Consider the following 23,819-nt stretch of genomic DNA (forward strand, 5'->3'; position numbering starts at 1 on the left):
GCTGAGCTGGGATGCTGGGATACAGGAGTAACTGGCTTCTTGGGAGCATGCTTTGGAAGGCTAGAGGACTCCCTTCTTAAGGAACTGCTGACATGACCCGCTTCATTTGCTCTGTGTTCTGATTAGAGGGACGATCCGTCCTGCACCTCCAAACCCCGAGGGGAACACCAGCCAGGTGCAGTGACACATACAGTTCGGAGGTTGTTGTTGGAAAGTGGAAAATAACTTGACTTAAAAGCTGAATTGAAAAAAAATTACACATGCGCTTCAGCCCCAAAAGATGTGTTGAGCGTGGGCTTGTCCGAGGATGGGCTCTGTCATGGAGTCTGCAGCTTCTCTTAGAGCAATGCCTCTCTGAGGGCTGTCTTCAGACCTAGACCCCTTCACCAGTGGATGCGCTCCTTCCAACACGCCATCGCTCTCCGTCCTGACCTGGTTATTGAGGGCTTGTGTGAGCAGTGGGTGGAAGATGGGAGCCACGTAGGAAATAGGCAAACTTGACATCCTGTAGATGGATAGGCAGCTAGGGTTTAATCTTTTGAAAGCCATTAAGCTAACGGAAGAGGACGCTGCCTGGGCACCCTGTGAGACTTGCCCTCACACAGGCAAAGGGGCCCTTTCAGTTTTCAACTGACGCTGAGCTCTCATTGGTGCAATGTTGCTCTGAGACAGTAGCCAGAAGGCACTTTTCTCTTGGAAGCCAGACTCCAAAGAGAAAATGGTAGGGATGGAAACAATACGGAAGAAATAAAGGCAGTGTTTCTATCTTGACAAGATTCTGGGTTCTTGTGCTTTGTAAACTCCTGAGTGCTACACCATTAACACAGCTGTGGGAAGATCAAGTCATTCATGATACACTGAGTGTTTGTGCCTGTGTGGTGTGTGCATGTATGTGGTATGTACGTGTGTATGTGGTATGTGCATGTGTATGCATGTGTGTGTCCGTGTATATGGTATGTGCATGTGTGTGCAGTGTGTATGTGTGTATGTGATGTGCATGTGTCCATGCCTAAGTAGTCCATGATTACAAGTTGAATATAATTTGGCTATTTATTCTACTTCCTCTGCTACAGTGGTTCACACCCTGACTGCATTCTGAGGAATCTTTAAAAGACACACAGTTTTTTTGTTTTGTTTTGTTTTGGTTTGGTTTGGTTTGGTTTTTTGAGACAGGGTTTCTCTGTGTAGCCCCGGCTGTCCTGGAACTCACTCTGTAGACCAGGCTGGCCTTGAACTCAGAAATCCNCCTGCCTCTGCCTCCCAAGTGCTGAGATTAAAGGCATGCGCCACCACACCCGGCTAAGACACACAGTTTTATCTCACCCCTGACACTCTAAGTCAGTTGAGCTGGTGTGTTACTGGGGTGGGACTGGTGCATTAGTCAGGATTCTCTAGAGTCACAGAACTTATGGAATATCTCTATATATTGAGGGAAATTATTTGAATGACTTAAAGTCTGCAGTCCAGCTCACCCAACAAGGGGCAGCTGTGAATGGGAAGTCCAAGAATCTAGTGGTTGCTCAGTCCCACGGGCTGGGTCTTCTGTTTAAACTGGAATCCTGAAGAAGTAGGTTCCAACAGATGAGCTGGCAAGTGAGTGTCAGCAGACAAAGAAGAAACCTTCCTTCTTCCATCCTCCTTCTGTAGGCCTCCAGTGGAAGATGTGGCCCAGATTAAAGGTGTGTGCCATTAGGCTTGAATGTAGGCTACCTGGAACTCGCTCTGTCCCAGGGTGACCTTGATCTCAGAGATCTGCTTGCCTTTGTCTTCAGGGAATAAAGGTGTCTACCACCTTGCCTGGGCCTAAGCTTTTCATGGCTACTATATCTCAAAATCTGGATTAAAAAATACATGTCTTCTAGCCTCAAGATCTGGATCACAGGTGTGCCCTCCATTTCTGGATTGTAGTTCATTCCAGAAATAGTTCAGCTGACAGCTGGGAATAGCCATCAGAATTGGTAAGCTGGTAAGCTCCCTGGTTATTCAAAGGCTCAGAACCAGTGTCTTAAATAAAGTCAGGCAGCTTATAGGGCTCAAGAGTCAGACTGACCAGCCCAAAGGAAGCCACGTGAGATGAGATGAAGGCTTTTGGAAGGCCTTTGCTCCAAATCCACTGAGTGCAAAAATGCCCTGTGGAAGTTGCTTTGATGTTTTAGGCCTGGAACAAAGTGCAAGGTCTGTATTTCTAACCTTGCTGTGCTCTCCAGGAGAGGATTGCCAAGTGTCACGGCACCCAGTGTGGATTCTGTACTCCCGGGGTGGTGATGTCCATGTACGCACTGCTCAGAAACCATCCAGAGCCCACTCTAGATCAGTTAACTGATGCCCTTGGTGGTAAGTATGGTTTTATTTCTAACTGATAATGACAGTAATAATTGGACACCTACCATATGCCACGTGCTAAATTAAATGCTGTTTGGCAATTAGTTTAAGTAACTTGATAAGATAGCTGCCACTATTACCTTCATTTAACAGATGGAGACGCTGAGACTTAGAGAGAGTGATTTATCATACATTATCCCACCTGTAGGGAGGAGTTGATCTCTTGAAGTCCACCTGAAAACCAGATGTGCACATTGTGTTTGATCTCTTGAAGTCCACCTGCAAACCAGATGTGCACATCGTGTTTGATCTCTTGAAGTCCACCTGCAAACCAGATGTGCACATTGTGTTTGATCTCTTGAAGTCCACCTGTAAACCAGATGTGCACATCGTGTTTGACTGACGGGTTGCTTGTGCCCCCTTCTCTCTCTCTACATTGTTCTCTTGTTTTCTTCAATCAGAAAACTGACTTATTCATCCACCCTGGATTGAGTGCTGCTCCGTTCTTGCTGTTTCCTAGTGGAGTCCTAGGAGAGAGGCCTGACTCTGGGGAGTCTCCCTCCTATCCCCCAAATCGGGTCTCAGCCCTCATCCTGGAGAGATCAAATGTGAAAAGTGAGGAAGGGCAGAAAGGGATTTACATTTTCAATGGGATTATACTGGGGAAAGAAGGGGGACTGAAAGTCTCCTAATCCTGCTTTCTGAAACCCTGGTTTTAAATAGAGGGCACAGTGCAAGAGACAGGGCATTGCACAGCTGGGCCTCAGTGTCGCCTCCCCTGTGCTGACAAGGAAGCTGCTGCCGCTCCGGGGGTAATCTCCACTGATGTCACCAGAGGTCTCTCTATCATGCTGTGAGCCTGGGGTTTGGTCTCAGGAGATGGATACTCCTTAGCCTAGCAGGCTTATCCTGGGCAGTCCATCTGCAGGGCTCCACTGTTCCTGGAAGTTATAGGATAATAAGGGAAGACTTGTAGGCACCACTTCAAGAGTCTGGACAGGACTTTGGAACTGTGCCTGTGACTCTTAAAAACACGTTAGTTGTCTTGGTGGGCTCAGCCTTGAAGGGAGAGGAATAGTGGTTTTGGGTAGACACTCTGTAAAGGATGGCATGCCGACATGCAGAAGGATCAGGAATCTCACTCAAGTGTAGGGCAAAGAAGACAGACCGAATGAAGTGAGGCAGAGGTGGCAGGTGTCATCCTGGGTCTAATTACCATCAGTGCCAGGAAGCCCAAGTGAAGAGGCAGTGATCTCTAGCAAAAAACGGCTCTAAGTCCAGATGTCCTCACTGCACCCGATACTTGTTATAATGACACCTTTCTAGTCTGAGCTGGGCCTCCAAATTCAATTCTCTCTCTGTCCCTCTCCCCCGCCCACCCCCCCCTGTGTGTGTGTGTGTGTGTGTGTGTGTGTTCATCAATAAGGCTCTGAACAAGTTTTAAGCATTAGAAGACTCTCAAACTCAAAGCCGTCCCCCAGTGAAAGGCTCCCTGGCTCTGTCTGTCTTTGTCTCTTTACCTCTTTTATCTCTGCTCAGAAGACAGGAGTCTAAAGCTCTCACGTTTACTTCCTCTATGAAACGCTTCCTTGACTCTGAAACTGTTCCTTGAGAGAGGGAACACAGGTATCAAAGAATGACATAGCACCTAAACTGGGTCCTACCTCATTTCCCAGAGGTCACATCGTTGCATTATGGCTATAAGCACTGACAAAGGATTCTCAAATTTTAAGATGCATTAGACATGCCTGGGGGATGTATAAATAATGAAGATTTGGGGGAAACCAATCACTAGAGACTTGATCTTTTGTTGTTTCTAAAATAAGACCTCAGGGGCTGGGGGATGGCTGTCAGTACAGTGTTTATGGTGAGGACCTGAGTTTCGATTCCTACCACTTGTGTAAGAGTCTGGGAGTGATGGTGTGTAACCGCTGTGCTGGTTGGGGGAGCATGCAACGCACACAGGAGGATCAGCGAACCCATTGGCCAGCCTACCTGGTAGAATTGATAAATGTCAGGTTCAGTGAGAGGCCAACAGGGAAGGGCCCCACCTGGAGAAACATCATACCTGCAGACACCAAACCCAATGCTCTTGGTGTGGTCAAGAGGTGCTCGCGGACAGGGACCAAGTGTGGCAGTTCCTGGAGAGGTCTGGTTAGCAACTGACCAATGCAGACGTGCATGCTGGAGCCAACCATCAGCTAGAGCTCAGGGAACCTGGTGAGGGAGCTGGCAGATGGACTGGAGGGATGGAGGGGGATTGCAACCCCATTGGAAGAACAACATAGGCTGGCCTGTCCACCCAGTTCTCCCAGAGTCTAGACCACCACCCAAGGAGTGTACCTGGAGGGATCCATGGCTCCAGATACATATGTAGCAGAGGATGGCCTTGAGGCCCTTTGTCCTGGGGAGGTTAGATGCCCCAGAGTACGGGGATGCTGGAGTGGTGGGGCAGGGCAGTGTGGGAGGGTGGGGGAGTGCTATCATACAGACAAAAGGGAGGGAGAGGGAGGGCAGATGTGAGATGGGGAGTTGGTAGAGGGATAACAAGAAGTGGGATATCATTTGAGATATAATTGAATGGAATGATTAATAAAAAAAAATGTGGAGAGCAATTGAGCAAGACACCCTGTGTCCACCTCTGGCCTGCACATGCACTCACATTGTTGTGCTCACACCACCAGGAACACATGCACGTACACATAGATCACACACACAAATAAAGTATCACCTCATATTGGAGGTGGAGTAAGACCACAGAACTGCTGTAAGAGAAGCTCTGACCAGCACGTTTGTGGTAAATTATCTTGTGCTTAGCTGGGCATGGTGGCACACGCCTTTAATCCCAGCACTCGGGAGGCAGAGGCAGGTGGATTTCTGAGTTCGAGGCCAGCCTGGNAGCACTCGGGAGGCAGAGGCAGGTGGATTTCTGAGTTCGAGGCCAGCCTGGTCTACAGAGTGAGTTCCAGGACAGCTTGGACTACACAGAGAAACCCTGTCTCGAAAAAAAAACATAAATAAATAAATAAATAAATAAATAAATAAATAAATAAATAAATAAAAATAAAAATAAATTACCTTGTGCTTAGTTGCCTCCCAGTTCAGAAACTACTTCCTTTTCTTTACTGTTACCGAGTAAAGATACTGTTACTATCAACTGAAACTTTCCTCTCTGTCTCTCCTTGTTTCCTCTGCTCTGCCTCTGTCAAAAACTGGTATTTGCCACAGTAAGTACTAATAAGGAGGGGAATCTTTCTTAAAAAGTGAGGAGAGGAGAAAATGCTGTCACTTGTGGAAGGCTCGGCTGATTCCTTGACAGGTTTCAAATTGGCGGTTAAGGAGACTAGGCCTAAAAACTGGGCAAGTCCAGGCAAGCCCAGGAGAGTCAATTACTAATAGAAAAAACCCAGGCTCCAGCCTTCATGTCCAGGTAGTGGAATGTCCCAGCCACCTGGCCTGAAGCAAGGGCAATAGGTTGGCAGCAGTTCTCAGACTTCTTCAGCTCCTTCTTCAGTAACAGCTCCCAGACCTCCCCAGCAAGTTTCCAGCCCTCACACCCTGGTAATGGAAGGTCCGTAGAGATGGACCCAATAGACAGAGAGGTCACCTATTGCAGAATTCCCTAAATGTTCTTTAAATTAGGCCTGCAAGCTCACTTGGATGTCTCTCAGTCTTGGTAATGGGAGACCCCAGCACGCTGGACTTTTGCAGAATAAAACACTTTGCATTTACATACTATTTGAGTCCGAGGTATCAGAATCATTACCCCTTATTCTTATAACAGCAGACATGGACCATAGCACATCATGCTAACTGAAACAAGTCAGACTCAGGAGAGCAAGCATTGCATCCTCCTGCTTATTCCTGGAAACTGAAGTAGGCCAATTTGTAGAAGCTGGGGAATAGACTTCTGATGGAATAGTAGTATCTTGAGTAGGAGAAGGAGAAAATGAGGAATTACAGATCAAAGGTTACAAAGTTTGTCATGCAAAATGAGTAAGTCCAATAAATTCAACTTAGTTCCCACAGCTACCAATATTATGTTGTATACTAGACAGTTACTGAGATGGTAGATTTTTTTTTGTAAAATACCTTCTTTCTGGTGAATGATTAGAAAAATAGATGGCATGAGGAAACCTAGGGTGGTGGGTAAGCTGAGGGTAATGACTGTGGGCATGGATCCCCAGGTGCACACCTATCTCCGCAGACACCAATCGCTGATCAGTTGATGAGACAAATATGGATTTTTAGGTCAGTAACATCTCAATAAGGCGGCTGTTGTTTTAAGTTTCCTTCTTGATTGTAATTACAGAACTAGTTCGTGTCTTAAGATTATTGTATTATTTGGCCATCCGTCACAAGACGAGGGTATAAACTGTATTTACAGCGAGTAGGTACAGGTATGTGAGATGTTAAAATACACTTCAGGACTCTTGCCTTAAATATCCTGAGATGCTGATGTAAAAATGAAATTTCAGACACAAGATTAAGGCATTAAGGCATGAAATAAAGCTTCCCTGTAAGGTGGGTGTGCTCCGAGGTGTCATTCACTCGGCCTTTCATGACGCTGTGCCTCTGTCTGGGGTATCTGAGTGACAACCAGGCTGGTTCTGTCTTTTCAGGAAATCTGTGCCGCTGCACTGGATATAGGCCCATAATCGATGCTTGCAAGACTTTCTGTAAAGTAAGTAGCAAGAAATACATATGTATTTCCCCCAAAATAAAACAGTGTAGGAGTGCCCAATATGATTACGACAACAGCCATTTCTGCTAATACAGGACCATTCCCGTGTGGCATTCTTGGGCAGGAGGTGTCACCTCACTGCCTGGAGAGTCAAGCTGTGAGCATCTGAGCATTTGACATTGTCACACATCATTTCTTCCAAGAAGCTGCTCCTGTTCTGTCTGCCTAAGTTAGGGACCCTGCCCAGGGCCCTCTGTAACCCTCTGTGAACACGATATGTGTGCATGCATGGCACAACGTGACACTGGTCACAGTATGGCACAGTTGTCCCTGAGCCATTCCATGTTTTTACTGGAATGGCTGCTTGACAGTGGAGGCTGTCCTTCTCCAGGGCACAGTCACCACCTACTAATTAGTAGACAGTCAATCATTAATATTAATAAAACTAATAAACAAAAACCTATGAAAGACATTGCATTCTTTTTCTTTGGTTTTTAAATCACCATATGATTTATGGCTCCCCTGTGGCATTTAAAACACATTTAGCCATGGCTGGTCCTCCCCACCACCAGAAGAGCATTTCTGCAAGATGAACTATGGAATTAATATCTCATTGATAAGACCAGAGTAAGATGCTGATTCTTGTTACTATTATTAGTGGTATTTAAAATATTGTTAGTATTAGTAATAACGATGCTTAATGCTCATTGCTACAGAGCAGCGTTACTATTAAGACCTTTATAAACTTCATTAGACTAGAATTCAGACTTTTGGTCGAGTTAGCTTGGATAAGCTGAAATATAAATGGGTTTCTTTTATGCTACCTTCCAAAATTGCTTCTGCAGCTTCAACTGCAGGCACCTAGTTAACAATAGAATCCCCCACGGAATTCTGACTGACTTGTTGTGTGTGTGTGTGTGTGTGTGTGTGTGTGTGTGTGTGTGTGTGTGTATGTGTGTGTGCGTGTGTTTCCCCCATCAGGCCTCTGGCTGCTGTCAAAGTAAAGAAAATGGGGTGTGCTGTTTGGATCAAGGAATAAATGGATTGGCAGAATTCCAGGAAGAAGATAAGGTCAGTGCACAGCGAGGTTGTTATAAAGTTGTTCAAGACGTGAGGTGGCTGACATCATCTTCAGCAGACCCAGTGGCTGCCCTGTTGATGAACTTGACTGTGTCAACATGCTCTGCCTCTCATGCTCACCGTCTCCTTGTATTCTAAGAATTCAGCCTGCAAGGGAGTGGGGAATGGAGGAAGGAGAGTCGACAGTACTGTGGTACAGTTAGATGGGAGGCGTGGCCTCTCGTTGCTCTGTAGCACTGTGGAGTAATTGTGTTTGACAATTAGTTGATGATTTCAGAATAACTAGTAGAATCCTTCTCAGCACAGAGGAACGACTCATGTATGAGATGCTGGATGCTAAGCAATAACATGATCTCTCCCTGTGCATATACCACTGCTGTGCATACACCACTGCTGTGCATATACCACTGCTGTGCATACACCACTGCTGTGCCGCTCTGCCCCACAGATGCAGTTATCACACCAATTGAAAGCAAAAGACTATTTTGTAAATCTGTCACACCAACTTTGTCATTTTCAATGACCAGAAACAAAATGGAGACAGAGATGGAAGACTAAGGACAGGAAAGGTGGCAACGCCGACTGTCTGTTAAGTCCTCAATGTCTGGCTGCTCTTGCCTGTCTCCTCCACTGTCCCCAAACTCGAAGGAGAGTGTGTAGGGAGCTGCTGAGTGCAGAGGCCCACTGATGCCGGAGGAGTTATTAGATGTCAGGTCCTTGACCAGGAGCTAGGATCAGGACTGATCAGCCTTGACTGGGAGCTAGTTACAGGCATGTGCTGCCGTACCTGGGTTGTCTGGCCATCTTCTTCCAGTCTCAGCCTACAGATCATTTACGGTAGAGGTGCTTAACCATACTGCAGTAGTCCCCCTTGTCACCTGTTTCCCCTCCTGCCATCTGAGTTACCTGTGCTCAGCCACATTCTGAAAGCATTATGTGAGAAATTCCAGAAATCATTTATGTTTCAAGTTCCAGGCCATTGTGGATAGCGTAATGAACTCCCACTATTCTGTCCTCCGCCTCACTTGGAATGTGTCCAGTGTATCCACGGGGCATATATCACCTGCCCATCTGTCACTAAGTAGTTGTCATAGCCATCAGACTGACTAGCTCAGTAATGCAGTGTTGTGTTCAGATAATCATTATTTTACTTAATAATGAATGACTCCGAAGCACAAGGCAAGGGATGCTGGTAATTCAGATATGCCAATGAGTAATTATGGAGTCCTTTTCATAAAAGTGAAAAGACAGGGGTAGGGTATGTTTAGTACTAGAATATGTTGCGAAGATTTACCGTAAGAATAAATTTTAAAAAATGTAGTGTGTATAAAAGCCTAAAGTTCAAATGGTCTGTGGTTTTGGGTACCCACGGTGGTTGTGACGGAGATCTCGCCTGAGAATAAGAGGTACTATGATAACTTCCGTCATTTTCTCTTTTTAAAGACAAGTCCAGAACTGTTCTCAGAAGAGGAATTTCTGCCACTGGACCCAACCCAAGAGCTGATATTCCCACCAGAGCTAATGGTAAGCAACTCATGGTGCAATGTCAGGAGGGGGCTTTTCAAGAATCTCATGGTGCAGATCCCAGATCTCCTCAGAGACACCGTGCAGGGGAGAGCGGTTAAAGCGGTTAAATTCACAGCTTGTCAGAGGGTGGACAGTAATTATCTGCGGAGTGCTCGGCGTGAGTGGGACCTCTGTATCACACTCACCTCCCCCCCCCAAGACTCAGGGACCGTAGAGAAACGGGGTGGAAAGAGTGTCTCTTGGACATGACAGAACCACTGCATTCATGAAGTCATTGTTTGCACAAGGACAAACCAGTGAGCATCCACCATGGAGAGCTGAGAGGCTGACGACCCCCACCCTTAACTCACACACCGTCGTCGCTAGTTAAAGGCTGTGGGGAGGGACAGTCAGTTTTTCTTCAAGGGTATGACCTAGATTGACCATAACCCAGTGGATGGGCCCACATCCATGTGGATGGATCGCACACATTGTACTCAGTAGGTTTTGGAAAAAAAGGAGAAAATGAAGTTGCATGGGGGTTGGGGGGGAGGCTGGGTGAGAGGCTGGAAGGTTAATCTGGGGAGAATTAGGGGAGGAATGGGAGAAATTTAATAATGTATTACATTCATATATAAGATTCTCAAAGAATTATAAAACATTACAGAGAAAGAAAACAAAAACAAAAACAAAAAACAAAAAACTGATGGGCAAACAGGCGCCAACCAGCCATCTGTGGTCCTTACCTCAGAGTCCAGAATGTGTGGGCGGGAGGAGGAAGAGGTGGAGGGTGGAGCCACCACTAAGGGTGGAGAATGTCAAACACAGCTGGTGGTGTCTGTTAAGACCCAGACATGCAATCAGTGTCCTTCAATCTCAGCTCGTTTTTCCCTCCCACTTATGCACAAGTTTATTTTTCTGACTGTTTGGCAAAATTGAGCATGTTGCTATGTTAGCGAACGCCAAAATGGGTTTCTGGGAGATATCAGAGCCGATGGGAGCTGTTTCCATGGGTAAACTCTGTCAGACCTTAACTGTGAACTCTGGCTCCTGGGGAAGCTCTATTTTAGCTCACGAAATTTAGTTTTTAGATTTCCTTTCTCTAGAGTGAAGATGAAGAGAACTTTGTCACAAGCTCTCTCAAATTCCTGTTGTTTTTCGATAGAGACTAGCTGAGAAACAGCCACCAAAGACCAGAGTGTTTTATGGTGAGAGAGTGACATGGATTTCCCCTGTGACTCTGAAGGAACTTGTGGAAGCAAAATTCAAGTATCCCCAGGCCCCCATTGTCATGGGGTACACCTCTGTAGGTATGTGGACTCTTCTTGAGATGTTTTATGAGGAGTGAGTTCAAAGTATTGATGTCAGGAAAATAGCCAGAAAACCCAGTATTGTTTAAGACATGTTACAGCATTGGGTAGCTGCCTGCTCTGTGCCTCACTGGCGGGCTGGCTGGCCACATGGTAAACCAGCATCAGGGATGCCCTGTGCCTCACTGGAGCAGAGGCGGGCTGGCTGGTCCCATGGTAAACCAGCATCCGGGTGCAGGTATCCTGGCTTTCCATCTGGGTACCACACTGGCTCTCATCCTGAAACTGCTGTCTTTCCTCTCTGGATGGCTTCTTAGAGGCTATGGCATATTTTATATAAACAGCAGTTTTGGAGCTTTTCTACATAGGCCTGGCATGGCTGCCTGTCTCTTCACAGGGCCTCCAGGATCTGCTCCAAGCAAATCTGAGTGTGCTGTATCACACAACGTGTAAGAGCTAACAATTCCCAAGACTCTCTAAATATCTCTCCTTGTGGTTTGCAATAAACAGACCAATTAAAAGGAAACAACTTTCTTACGTGCAAAGATGTTGGTTTAGTCATAATTCAAAGTAAAGCGAGTCATTAGCGTCTTTTTGTTCTAATCTTGTGTCTCTCCCACAATCCCTTAGGGCCTGAAGTAAAGTTTAAAGGTGTCTTCCACCCCATCATAATTTCTCCTGACAGAATTGAAGAGCTGGGTGTCATAAGCCAGGCCTGGGATGGTGAGTTCTTAGATTTCTTTTCCTATGGGAATGCACTCATCAAGTTAGCTGCTTAGTCCGAAAGATCGACAGGCGAGAGTCGTTTCTAGTCACAATTCACAGCTTCTCTTCAGACAGATCTGGTGGGAGTCCAGGAAGAATTCTCCAAAGTTCCACTAGATGCTGTCTGAGAAGTCAGATTTTTCACTGAGAAACTTTCATATCTGCAGGATCAGGGAGACTATTCAAGGGAGAGTCTGTGTTGTGAGTGCAGAGCAAAAGAGGAAGAAATCTGAGCAGGCTCGCTGCTCTCCAGAGCACAGCAGAGGGAAAGGGGTGTGCACTAAGCAGCTATAGTCTGGCCTTTTCATTCCTGTGAAGGAAACTGGTGAGAAGCAGCACTCACGGTGGTGTGGGTTTGGAATAAAACTCTGAAATCTTCTTCTCTGCTATGGCATACGGCATCTCTAAGATCCTGGGAAGGTGACTGAACTGGATCTCAGTTCTGTGACCATGAAACGAGCCTATTAATATCTCATAGTTTGTCTTTAATTCATGGAGATTTTTTAAAGCTACCAGCAAAATGTGATAGACTCAGTATTCAAAGAATCCAGCCTTCCCGATCTCACCCCCCAAATCCACCATTAATCCCACCACACATCCCTGCCATCACCACAGCCACCTCCATCACCATCGATTAGCTCCACCATGGTCATTTGTCACCACAGTCAGCACTGTGTCACCACTGGCGCGCTGATAGGCACAATCGCATGCCTCCAGGGTAAAGGTTCCATGCCTGTAGCTTTGGTCTAACATTTTTGAGGCCATCAGTGGTCATGTGGCTTACTCACACAAGGCTTTACTTCAGGGCTGACCCTGGGTGCTGGCCTCAGCCTGGATCAGGTGAAGGACATTCTGGCTGATGTAGTCCAGAAGCTTCCAGAAGAGAAGACGCAGACATACCGCGCTCTCCTGAAGCACCTGAGAACTCTAGCTGGCTCTCAGATCAGGAACATGGCTGTATGTATTTGACAAAACACGGGGCATTCATGTCTTGGGTGACTCCTTTCAGTTCCTTAAAGCAAATGAAGAGAACCACTCTGTAAAGCAGGACTTAAAGCCTTATCTCAGTACTTATGCTTTATAACTACGTCACAAGTGAAAGTGACTGTTCTTAAAAGTCTCTAGGGGGCCACGTCGTGAGCAGACATCTGGACTCAGATCTGAATCCCCTTCTGGCTGTGGGTAACTGTACCCTCAACTTACTATCCAAAGGTAAATATCAGACTCTGTATTATAACCTTGATTTGTTCCTGTCACCTCTGAACAGGCAGGACGTCCAGTTTGGAAAATGGCAATTCATTGTAATAATAATTTCCTTTGCCTTTTTGAGGCTGAAAAGCTGGTCAATCGTTCTTAAAACTATCTGCCAGTCCCTCCATCTGATTCTTCTTGAGACCTCGCTCTATCAGGGGACCAAATGATTTGACTTTGAGACCTGATGCTGTAATTACTCATGTGTTTGCCTGCATTTGTAGCTATCCTGGGATTCCTGTAGCCTATTGGCTATAGGTCACACACATCTGCTAGGCGTTTTCTTACCCTGCATTGGACATCCTTGTGCTGGTTAAATGTGACAAGGAACCTCTGGCATTCACGGCTTGGGTTAATGTGAGTTGATCATTGGCAAAGACCACAGGTTCTGTGAGCCACCGAGCCCTTTGTTGGAGACACTCCACCATGGCACCAGGGGGTTGATTCCCATGCCCTGCTTTGGACTCGTACTTAGCTTATCTTCATTGAATGAATGCAGATCTTTTTCAACTGAATAGTTATTGAACCTTCTGCTGTACTTATTCATGATCTTGAGTGTTATTTTTGAAATTCAGTGCAGAGATTTCGTTTCTCTTACACCAATTTGTCTAACAGTTATTAGGAAATTCTTATAATTGGGAACTCTACAAATATATGGAGGTTGCTTTTAAAGATATGAGCTAGCTTTCATATATATATATATATATATATATATATAAACATCCACTCCTTATAGCATCTAAACTACTGAATAATCTTAAGGTAGAGGATTTATATTCAGGATATCAATTTAAGCAGCACACCTTTGTAAAAACTCTTGCCATGAGCAGTCAGGTTACATGAGAGAATACAAATACAAAAATGTTTTTAGAATTTTTTCTCTGAAATTATATCTATCTATCTATATCTATATCTATATCTATATCTATATCTATATCTATATCTATATCTATATCTATNTNTNTATCTATCTATCTATCTATCTATCTATATTTGGTTTTTTGAGACAGGGTTTCTCTGTGTAGCCCTGGCTGTCCTGGAACTCACTTTGTAGACCAGGCTGGCCTCGAACTCAGAAATCTGTCTGCCTCTGCCTCCCAAGTGCTAGGATTAAAGGCGTGTGCCACCACTGCCAGGCCCAAAGTTATATTTTATTATGACTTTAAACTATTCCTGCCTCTGGTCCACTGGCCAAAAGCTTTAGATGCTGTGGATGGGATATAACCAAATAAAATAGCATCCACTGGTGCATAAATTCCAAATTCACTAAAAGGTTGTTTTTATAATTCACTTCTGTAGATAACAGGGCTCCTGGTTATAGAGAAAAATGAAATGGTTATGGATTGACTTGATCGGATATCAAAAGGGATATTAATATCTACTCCCTGGTAGCAAAGCCCTAAACCAACTGTGCCATTGGGTGGAGACTGCTAAGGTCTCTGTTCTTTAGGAAACTCTGGGTGTGTTTTTAATCTGCAAGCAAGTGTATAAGACAAAAGGGGGGAGGAGGGCTAGACTGTAAGAAACATCAAAGGATGCTGTTAGAGAACACACAAACATACACACACAGACACACATGCACTCACATGCACCCGCACGCACCGCCACCAGCGCCACCACCACAGCAACTGCCACCCCACAACGACCAGTACAGTTATTCCCCAAGTTTGTTCAAGAGATCGAAGGTGTCCTTTTGTCCACAGATGGAGAACGGCGGATCCCTTTAAGTGAAGAGTTCCTCCGAAAGTGTCCTGAAGCAGATCTAAAGCCTCAGGAAGTCTTGGTCTCAGTGAACATCCCCTGGTCCAGGAAGGCAAGGATGGCCCTTCATCTCCCTTCCCAGTTCCCCCATCAGTCTGAGTGGGCTCACCCAGAAGGTGACAAAGGGCATGTGTGCAGCACAGTCACTGTCACCCTGCTGTCCAGTCTCCTGCCATTCCTAGAGCTAGGACATCTCTTTTCCTCTGCCCCAAACTATAAGGTTACTTTTAAGCAGTTTTTTTTTTTTTTTTTAATATACCCTTTGTCCTTTACTCCCCGAGTGAGACAGGTCTGCCTAGATCCTTTGCAGTGGAATGTGGAGGGGGAGGAATGGGGTTGAGAGTTGGATAGACTGATACTTGAGTTCTGGTTTCAAGACCTGAACTAATTACTGAATCACCTCAAGCCCAAGGCTCCTCGTTTGTACAGTGGTAGAATCGGGCCTACCTCACAAGATGTGGTGGTTTAGGGGGCTGTTGTCCTGAAGAACCACACATTCATGGCTCAAACAGCAGAGACTGACTTTCTGGGAGCTCCAATAACGAGGTGTCAGCAGGGATGTTGGCTTCCTTTGAGGCCTCGGACCTTGACTGTAGATGCCTGTCTTGACTGTAGATGCATTTTCATGTCTATGTCCGATGTTTCTTTTCTTAAAATGACACCAGGTAGTTTGAATTAGGGCCCTGGCTGATAATCTCACTTTCACTTAGGGCTTTGAAAACCTTGTTCCCAAGTACTGAGTACCGACATCCTGGTTTAAACCCAGGGCCCATAACAGAGCTATGCTAACATCAAATCACCCCCTCCCAGCATGGTGTTGTCTCTCAGGGGAGTTCTGTTTGTGCCTCTTTGTTTCAGTGGGAGTTTGTGTCAGCCTTCCGACAAGCTCAGAGACAACAGAATGCACTAGCAATAGTCAACTCCGGAATGAGAGTCCTTTTTAGAGAAGGAGGTGGCATCATTGAAGAGTTATCCATTTTATATGGAGGTGTCGGTTCAACCACCGTCAGTGCCAAGAACTCCTGTCAGAGACTCATTGGAAGGTAAGACATTGTGTCCTTAGCTTCCAGGTAACAGAGCAACCCACCCCGTGGGAAGCTGTAATGAGAAGAAAAGATGCTTTAGAATCTCACAGTTGGATGGCTGGGAATTCCAGCACGATGTCAGAGTCAGTGTGTTGCTTTACAGAATCCGCATATGCAGTGTGTGTAAGCACATAGGTGTCTGTGTGCTTGTGTTAGTGTGTGCATGTGCACCCATGTGTGTACCTGTGTCCTGTGAGACAGAGACAGGGGTAGGAGTGGGGTGCCTATTCCCTGTACTATAAATTCCATTCTTTTTGTGGGGAAAATAATGGAGATAATTTACTCTGATGAAAAGCAGACCATGTGCTAATCTTTCTTGGGAATTTACTAGATAAATTAACAGAAGAGCAATTCAGACATGTGCTTTAAGCTTTTTTTCTTTTTCTTTTCTCTTTCTTTCTTTCTTTCTTTCTTTTTTTTTTTCTTTTTTTTCTTTTTCAAGACAGGGTTTCTCTGTGTAGCCCTGGATATCCTGGAACTTACTTTGTAGACCAAGCTGGCCTCAAACTCAGAAATTCTCCTGCCTCTGCCTCCCAAGTACTGGGATTAAAGGCGTGCACCACCACCGCCCTGCGTGCTTTAAGCTTTTAATGTAGAGGCTTTCAACCTTCCTAATGCTGAGACCCTTTAATATAGTTCTTCATGTTGTAGATATTCCAACCATAAAATTATCTTCATTGCCACTTTATAACTGTAAAATTGCTACTACTACCAATCGTAATGTAAACATCTGTGTTTTCCAATGCTCTTAGGTGACCCCTGTGAAAGGGTCATTCGAGTCCCAAGTTGAGAACCACTGCTTTAATGAGTCAGGCTGCCTGATGCATGTCTTAGTTCAGTCTCTTTTAACTCCATCAACTCATTCTTTTTAACCTTATGGGACATCAGTTTCCTTCTGTCAAAGAAGAGAACCACACCTGCCTTATAGAGTGGTTGAGAGGGTTCCATAACTGAAAAAAGCACAGTGCTCATTCTGGACATGGCATACAGAAGTATCACGGGAGTAAAAGAGGCAGTGAGCGAGTCCTGAGCTAAGGACTCTGATAGGGAGGATGTGGTGGGACCCAGCCCAGACGCTTGGAGAATAGCAGGCCAACCTGAACTTGGGTTGCCTGGCTGGAGAGCCTGCTCTCCTGGTTCCTATAAAGACCACAGCAATTTGCCTTAGCTATCAGCTGAACCTACCGGGCTGAGTCTCCTTCTCTGCCTCTCTCAGGCCCTGGAATGAAGAGATGCTGGACACAGCCTGTAGGCTGGTTTTGGATGAAGTCACCCTTGCAGGCTCAGCTCCTGGTGGGAAGGTAGAGTTCAAGAGGACCCTCATCATCAGCTTCCTTTTCAAGTTCTACCTGGAGGTGTCACAGAGTTTGAAGAGGGAGGTAAGAGGGACGGGTCCTGTGAACTGGGATGCCCAAAGCAGAGGCTCCAAGCCCTGCTGGAGAGCGGTACCTTACGGAAGATTAAAAGCTAGTATCACATCCTATTGGTGGGTGTCCACTGGCCTATCCTGAGCATGGCTGTGACTTTTAGGAAGAATTCCAAGGAGGCCTCAGACCTGAACGGGGTTTTGCTTAACACCACTCAGTTATTACCACTTTATAATAAACACGGCATGTCTGGCTAACTCTGGGAAAACTTGTTAATGCGTTTAATGCATTTTCTTTCATATACTGAAGCTTGTAAGTGAAGCTTACTTCTTATGCTTGGTTTTCTTGACTGGGTTTTCTTCATTTATAAGCTGATGGCAGCCACCGGAGCACCGTGAAGAAGAGTAATCATAGGGAAAAGGCTTACCATAGTCCCTGGTGCCTCATAGTCCCTGGTGCTTCAGGGGAATGCCAGGTAGAAATGGTAGTACTTATTAATACTAGCGATGCACGGGCACTTATTTGCCTGCTTCCCCTTATCAAAGGGCTACGTGATTGTTGCCTAGAGAAATGCAATGGGAAAAAGTTCTCTAGAAACTGTTTTCTGGTTCAAAGGAACCTGGACCTACTGTCCTTGTGAGCCTCATGCTACCATAAGCCCAACTAGACAAGAAGCCATGGCCCCTTGCCTTGTGTAGAAACCAACGCAGTAACTTTAAGTAGCTGGGAGAGGCGGTGGGTTTGATAAATTTGCATCAGACAGAGCTCACAAATAATTGATAAGATTTAATGCATAAATAAATAAACGGAAGACATGAAATCCTCCTTGATGGAGACTTTGAGAGGTGTCTTCCCAGGAGAGATGAGAATAAGAGCCAGTGGGCTGTATCAGACTTTTGAGATGAGGAGCTTGAAGTCATATAGATACATATGACCTATTTCTACCACGTGATCAAAAGTGGAAAAGCAAGGCTAACTGTAGACTCTCCTAAAGAGCAGGAAAGAACACAATTTCTTGATGAGTCAGCTGATGTAATTAGGGCTTCTGTGCTCCATTTAGCTTCCTCTCTTTGAAAACAATTGCCGTTGTTAGCTTTATTTTCTATTAAAATTGTGTAAGTTATGCAAATATTCATAGAATAGAGGCGCATGGCCCACTTTCTCTGTCCTCAGAGGGCCCTATGCTGTGGGGTGGTGGCAGCTGGGCCACCTCTGCATACCTGAGAGCCTGGCTGGATGTCACCATGCAGCTTTACCAAGATTTGCAATGATGGGTGCTAGTTTTGACTTTTCCTGCTTTAAGTTTGGTCTTCTCTGTTTTATCTGACTCCTTTTTTGTTGTGATATGTGTCCCCATGTCACTTAGAAAAATAAGTCTGTCTATCTAGACAAAGGTGAGAAAATAATGATTGGGAAATTTGGAAATTGTAGTTATTGGAAAATAATCTTATGAAACAGATGGTGGAGGTCAATGACATTCTAATTTCATGTGGTTTGTCACCTCATGAGGAAGATATGTGCCTTTTGGGCTTCATGGCCTGGGGTCAGGGAGTTGTTTAAATTCTCAGGGTTCTGAAAGGGTGAAAGCTTAATCAATGTCAGATGTTACAGCAGAGATGTCTGCTGAGAGTTATAGCAGGATTCCCACCCAGAACATTCTGGTAGATTTTAAGTGTCTACTATTTGCTTTTGCAGGACCCAGGTCATTCTCCTAGCCTGGTAGGCAACAATGAGAGTGCTTTAGATGATCTTCATTCAAGACATCACTGGAGAACATTAACCCACCAGGTTAGTGAGTGTGTGCGTGCATGCATGTGTGCACCCATGCATACATGTATTTAAATTCAAAGACAGAGCTTCAGGTCCCTTACCTGCTGGTGACACATTGCCTTCTTCAGGGTTCACTGAAGCTTCAAAACCAGGTTGAGAGTGTAGTTTGATGACACAGCGCAGGCAAGTCCCAAGTTTGATTCCTAGTACTTCAAAAAGAGAAAAAGAAACCAAAACCAATTAGAGATCACATTTAAAAAGAGGAGAAAGTGGGGAAAAACCTTGAAGATATGGGCACAGGGAAAAAATTCCTCAACAGAACACTAATGGCTTGTGCTGTAAAATTAAGAATTGACAAATGAGACCTCATAAAATTGCAAAGCTTCTGTAAGGCAAAAGACACTGTCAACAAGTCAAAAAGGCTGCCAACAGATTGGGAAAGGATTTTTACCAATCCTAAATCTGATAGAGGACTAATATCCAATATATAAAAAGAGCTCAAGAAGCTGGACTCCAGAAATTCAAANAACCCCATTAAAAAATGGGGTACAGAGCTAAACAAAGAATTCTCAACTGAGGAATANCGAATGGCTGAGAAACACCTGAAAAAATGTTCAACATCCTTAGTCATCAGGGAAATGCAAATCAAAACAACCCTGAGATTCTGTCTCACACCAGTCAGAATGGCTAAGATTAAAAATTCAGGTGACAGCAGATGCTGGCGTGGTTGTGGAGAAATAGGAACACTCCTCCATTGCTGGTGGGAATGCAAGCTTGTACAACCACTCTGGAAATCAGTCTGGCAGTTCCTCAGAAAATTGGACATAGTACTACTGGAGGATCCAGCAATACCTCTTCTGGGCATATACCCAGAAGATCTTCCAACTGGTAATAAGGACACATGCTCCACTATGTTCATAGCAGCCTTATTTATAATAGCCAGAAGCTGGAAAGAACCCAGATGTCCCTCAATAGAGGAATGGATACAGAAACTGTGGTACATTTACACAATGGAGTACTACTCAGCTATTAAAAACAATGAATTTATGAAATTCTTGGGCAAATGGATGTATCTGGAGGATATCATCCTTAGTGAGGTAACCCAATCACAAAAGAAGTCACTAGATATGCACTCACTGATAAGCGGATATTAGCCCAGAAACTTAGAATACCTGCTTGTGGACGTTGTACATCGTGGTGCGGAGCCTAGTGCGCACCACGATGTACAACGTCCACAAGCAGATGTAAGGCAAAAGACACTGTCAACAAGTCAAAAAGGCTGCCAACAGATTGGGAAAGGATTTTTACCAATCCTAAATCTGATAGAGGACTAATATCCAATATATANAAAGAGCTCAAGAAGCTGGACTCCAGAAATTCAAAAAAACCTGATATTGAGGCCTCTTGTAAGGCTATGCCAGTGCCTGGCAAACACCAAAGTGGATGTTCACAGCCAGCTATTGGATGGAATACAGGGTCCCCAATGGAGGAGCTAGAGAAAGTACCCAAGGAACTGAAGGGGGCTGCAACCCTGTAGGTGGAACAACAATATGAACTAACCAGTACCCCCAGAGCTCGTGTCTCTAGCTGCATATGTAGCAGAAGATGGCCTAATCTGCTATCACTGGGAAGAGAGGCCCCTTGGTCTTGCAAACTTTATATGACCCAGCACAGGGGAAGGCCAGGGCCAAGTAGTGGGAGTGGGTGGGTATTAAAAAAAAAAAAAAAGGAAAGTTCACTTTCACTGTCCCTGAGAACACTGAGGTCGTCAGATGACAGAGAGGACGATTGTTTGGTGTAGTGGTATTTGATGAGGTGGATCCTTGCTTAAGCTACAGACTGAGGGGTAGCAAGCAAGCTGAAGAAGGCAAACTGCAAACCTCATGGCAGAAAGGAAGAGAAAGTCAGGGGCTACATGCCAGTTTTTAGCCACCGTCCCATGTGGCTTCAGGAGATCACCTGGTATTCTCACTGTGTCTTTAGCCGTGTAACAAGAAGTAGGCAGCCATGTGTGCTTGCCTGCAGTCCCTTGCAGCTGGTGGCTCCTGAGAAATCAGTTTTCACATTTGGCTATCCCAGACTTGAGACTTTCCGTAGTCTTTGGCAGACCTGGCACAGTAAAGTTTTAAAAGATTTTCTCCACAGTCGTGAAATGTGCCCTTATTTACAGTAAAAGGTGTTAGCATTAATAATAGAAAACTCCAGGCGCCTTATAGATCCCTGCTGGCATGTTCGCGTGCCCAGTGTCCAAGCCTATAAGTTACCTACAAGTTTGCTTTTCAGGAAGGAAACAGAAAATCTCTGAGAGTATTTTATAAAAACATAAAAGAGACTTGGATCATTTTCTCACTCAAATATTGTGTGAACTGAGAGCCTAATATGCACTTGAGGGGCGGGGGGTGTCAGAGAAATAATCTCGACCTTCTGCAATACTTGAGAAAATATGCCTGATTGACACCTGTCATTTGTGCTTTCATCACCATACAGTTCTCGAATGTTGGGGGTGGGGTGTGTGTGTGTGTGTGTGAGGGTGGGGGGAGTGAGAGGTTGGGGAGGTGGGGGTGAGGGTAAGAGGTTGGGGTGGGGGTGAGAGGTGGGGGGATGAGAGGGTGGGAGTTAGGGGTGAGAGTGACTGGTTGGGGGTGAGAGGGTGGGGGTGGGGGGGAGGGTGAGAGGGTGGGGGTTGAGTGGGTGGGCTGAGGGTGATGGTGAGAGGTTGTGGGGGTGAGAGGGTGGTAGTTGGGGTGAGGGTGAGAAGTTGGGGGATGAGTGGGTGGGTGGGGTGAGGGTGAGAGATTGGGGGGTTGGGGTGGGGCTGAGAGGTTGAGGGGTGAAAGGGTGGGGTTGGGGTGAGAGGTTGTGGGAGTGAGAGGATGGGAGTTGGGGTGAGGGTGAGAGGTGGGGGGTTGGGGTGAGGGTAAGAGGTTAGGGGGTGAGAGGGTGGGGTGGCAATTGTGGAGCCCTTTGGCAGGGGAACAGAACCCTGAGTTGGATCCATGGAACTAGCAGATGATGGAGCTACTTTAGATTCCTGCTCACACCTGAATTCCCACTTGTAAATTTGATTTCATATTTAAAAAGAGAGATCAAATCCATGTGCTTAGACAAATAGAGTTTCCACTAGAGATATTTGGCATCTACATTCCAAAAAACTAAGAAAAAAATGCACCACATTTATACATTTATATTTGGCCGCCAAATTATTCTCATAAGCTGTTTGGAGTAGTGAAAATAGTGACTGTTTTCACACTCAAAAGTATTCTGGCTTAAGCATGAGTTTACATAGCTACCCTCTCATGCGAGACATACATCCTGTGATTATCCCTACGATCTCTGTAGAAATATGAGTTATATGTCGGTTCTTCATTAAACAGAATGTAGACCCAGTGCAGCTGCCTCAGGACCCCATTGGACGTCCCATCATGCACCTTTCTGGGATTAAGCATGCCACCGGCGAGGCCATCTACTGTGATGACATGCCTGCAGTGGATCAGGAGCTTTTCCTCACTTTTGTAACGAGTTCCAGAGCACACGCTAAGATTGTGTAAGTGTCTTCCCTCCACATATAGGAAGATTCTTCCTGCTGTCTAACTCTGCCCGGTCAATGAAGAGTAGGTAAATGGAGGCTCACTGACACCCACACTGGCGATGAAATGGGATTGAAGTGTAGGATTCCTCACAAAATCTTGCACAAGTAACTTTACAGCGCCTCACTGCCTTGCAGACAACTGTCAAGCAATTCATTCTCTGACAGTCCTTAGTTTCCAACTGCCACATTCTTGGTGTCTTTGGGCTGTGTGACTGCTCTGTGAAGCTGCCATCTGATATGTGTTCATAGGTCCATTGATCTGTCAGAAGCTCTCAGCCTGCCTGGCGTGGTGGACATCATTACTGCAGATCATCTTCAGGAAGCAAACACCTTCGGCACAGAGACATTTCTGGCCACAGATGAGGTACTGCCTTCTTGCTGTCTGAGCAATTTTCCCAGTTACCGACTGACTCTGTATTTTCGTGGGGGATAGTGTCTAATTTGTCATATCACAAAGAGTTCAATATTCTTAGAGCAGTAATCATGAATCAGAAATATTCTAATAGATATGAACTCAAGTTTATTCATCTCCCACTTAAGTACAGTTGATTGGTGATGTAAGCTGTTTTCAGAGCTTGGGGTGGGACTCAGTTATTGGAATACTTGCCTCGTATGCGTGAAGCCCCAGGACCCATCCCCAGAACTGCATACACTGGGCATGGTTGTGTATGCCTATAAATCCAGCACTTGTGAGGTAGAGAGAGAAGGATCAAAACTTCAGGGTTATCCTCAGCTACACAATGAGTCTGAGGCTAGCTTGGGATACATGAGATGCTGCCTTTAAAACAGTTACTTTGATGTCTTATTAAAGTTGTAACATTATGCCACCAAGAAACGTGAAAGATGACATGGGCAGAAAATTATAAATTTGATATATAGGTTTGTGAACCCCTACCCAAGCATCTCTGGCTTACCCCAGTCCCAGCGCGTCCCGAAGCTCAAGTTTGAATTCAGTTGGCCTCTCCAGTGTGAAGTCATTCCTTGGCTCTTGATCTGAAGGTTCTCTCTCCCTCTCTGAAGTCTACCCCCCACACAAGCAGAGTTTGACCTTCTCAGAACGGGAGAGGGGAACACAGCAAATGACAGGAGTCTGTCTGTCTTGTGCCCTCCTTTCTGTGCCACAGGTACACTGCGTGGGCCATCTTGTCTGTGCCGTGATTGCAGATTCTGAGACACGGGCAAAGCAAGCGGCGAAGCGAGTGAAGGTCGTCTACCGAGACTTGGAGCCCCTGATCCTAACGATTGAGGTATGATCTTAAGCTGATGGCAGTTCAGGGAGTGGTATTCCTAGAGTAGGGAGATGTGATGGTATGCCTGGAATAGGGAGAT

At 45.4% G+C, this 23,819-nt stretch overlaps 1 protein-coding gene across 3 annotated transcripts in view; it reads left to right on the forward strand.

Moving 5' to 3' along the window:
* Window positions 1–23,819, forward strand: part of Aox1 (aldehyde oxidase 1) — a 76,165-nt gene that overhangs the window by 17,425 nt on the left and 34,921 nt on the right. For all 3 annotated transcript variants that reach the window (XM_021197507.2, XM_029538920.1, XM_029538921.1), the window contains 15 exons: window positions 2,208–2,334; window positions 6,945–7,006; window positions 7,988–8,077; window positions 9,530–9,610; window positions 10,758–10,902; window positions 11,533–11,625; window positions 12,473–12,624; window positions 12,786–12,879; window positions 14,622–14,731; window positions 15,538–15,722; window positions 16,981–17,143; window positions 18,827–18,919; window positions 22,276–22,445; window positions 22,740–22,854; window positions 23,615–23,737. In XM_021197507.2, coding sequence (XP_021053166.1) covers window positions 2,208–2,334; window positions 6,945–7,006; window positions 7,988–8,077; window positions 9,530–9,610; window positions 10,758–10,902; window positions 11,533–11,625; window positions 12,473–12,624; window positions 12,786–12,879; window positions 14,622–14,731; window positions 15,538–15,722; window positions 16,981–17,143; window positions 18,827–18,919; window positions 22,276–22,445; window positions 22,740–22,854; window positions 23,615–23,737 — 1,803 coding nt within the window. The remainder of the gene's footprint in view (window positions 1–2,207; window positions 2,335–6,944; window positions 7,007–7,987; window positions 8,078–9,529; window positions 9,611–10,757; window positions 10,903–11,532; window positions 11,626–12,472; window positions 12,625–12,785; window positions 12,880–14,621; window positions 14,732–15,537; window positions 15,723–16,980; window positions 17,144–18,826; window positions 18,920–22,275; window positions 22,446–22,739; window positions 22,855–23,614; window positions 23,738–23,819) is intronic.

The sequence above is a fragment of the Mus pahari genome, chromosome 5 (assembly GCF_900095145.1).
Source record: "Mus pahari chromosome 5, PAHARI_EIJ_v1.1, whole genome shotgun sequence".
Classification (NCBI taxonomy): Eukaryota; Metazoa; Chordata; class Mammalia; order Rodentia; family Muridae; genus Mus; species Mus pahari.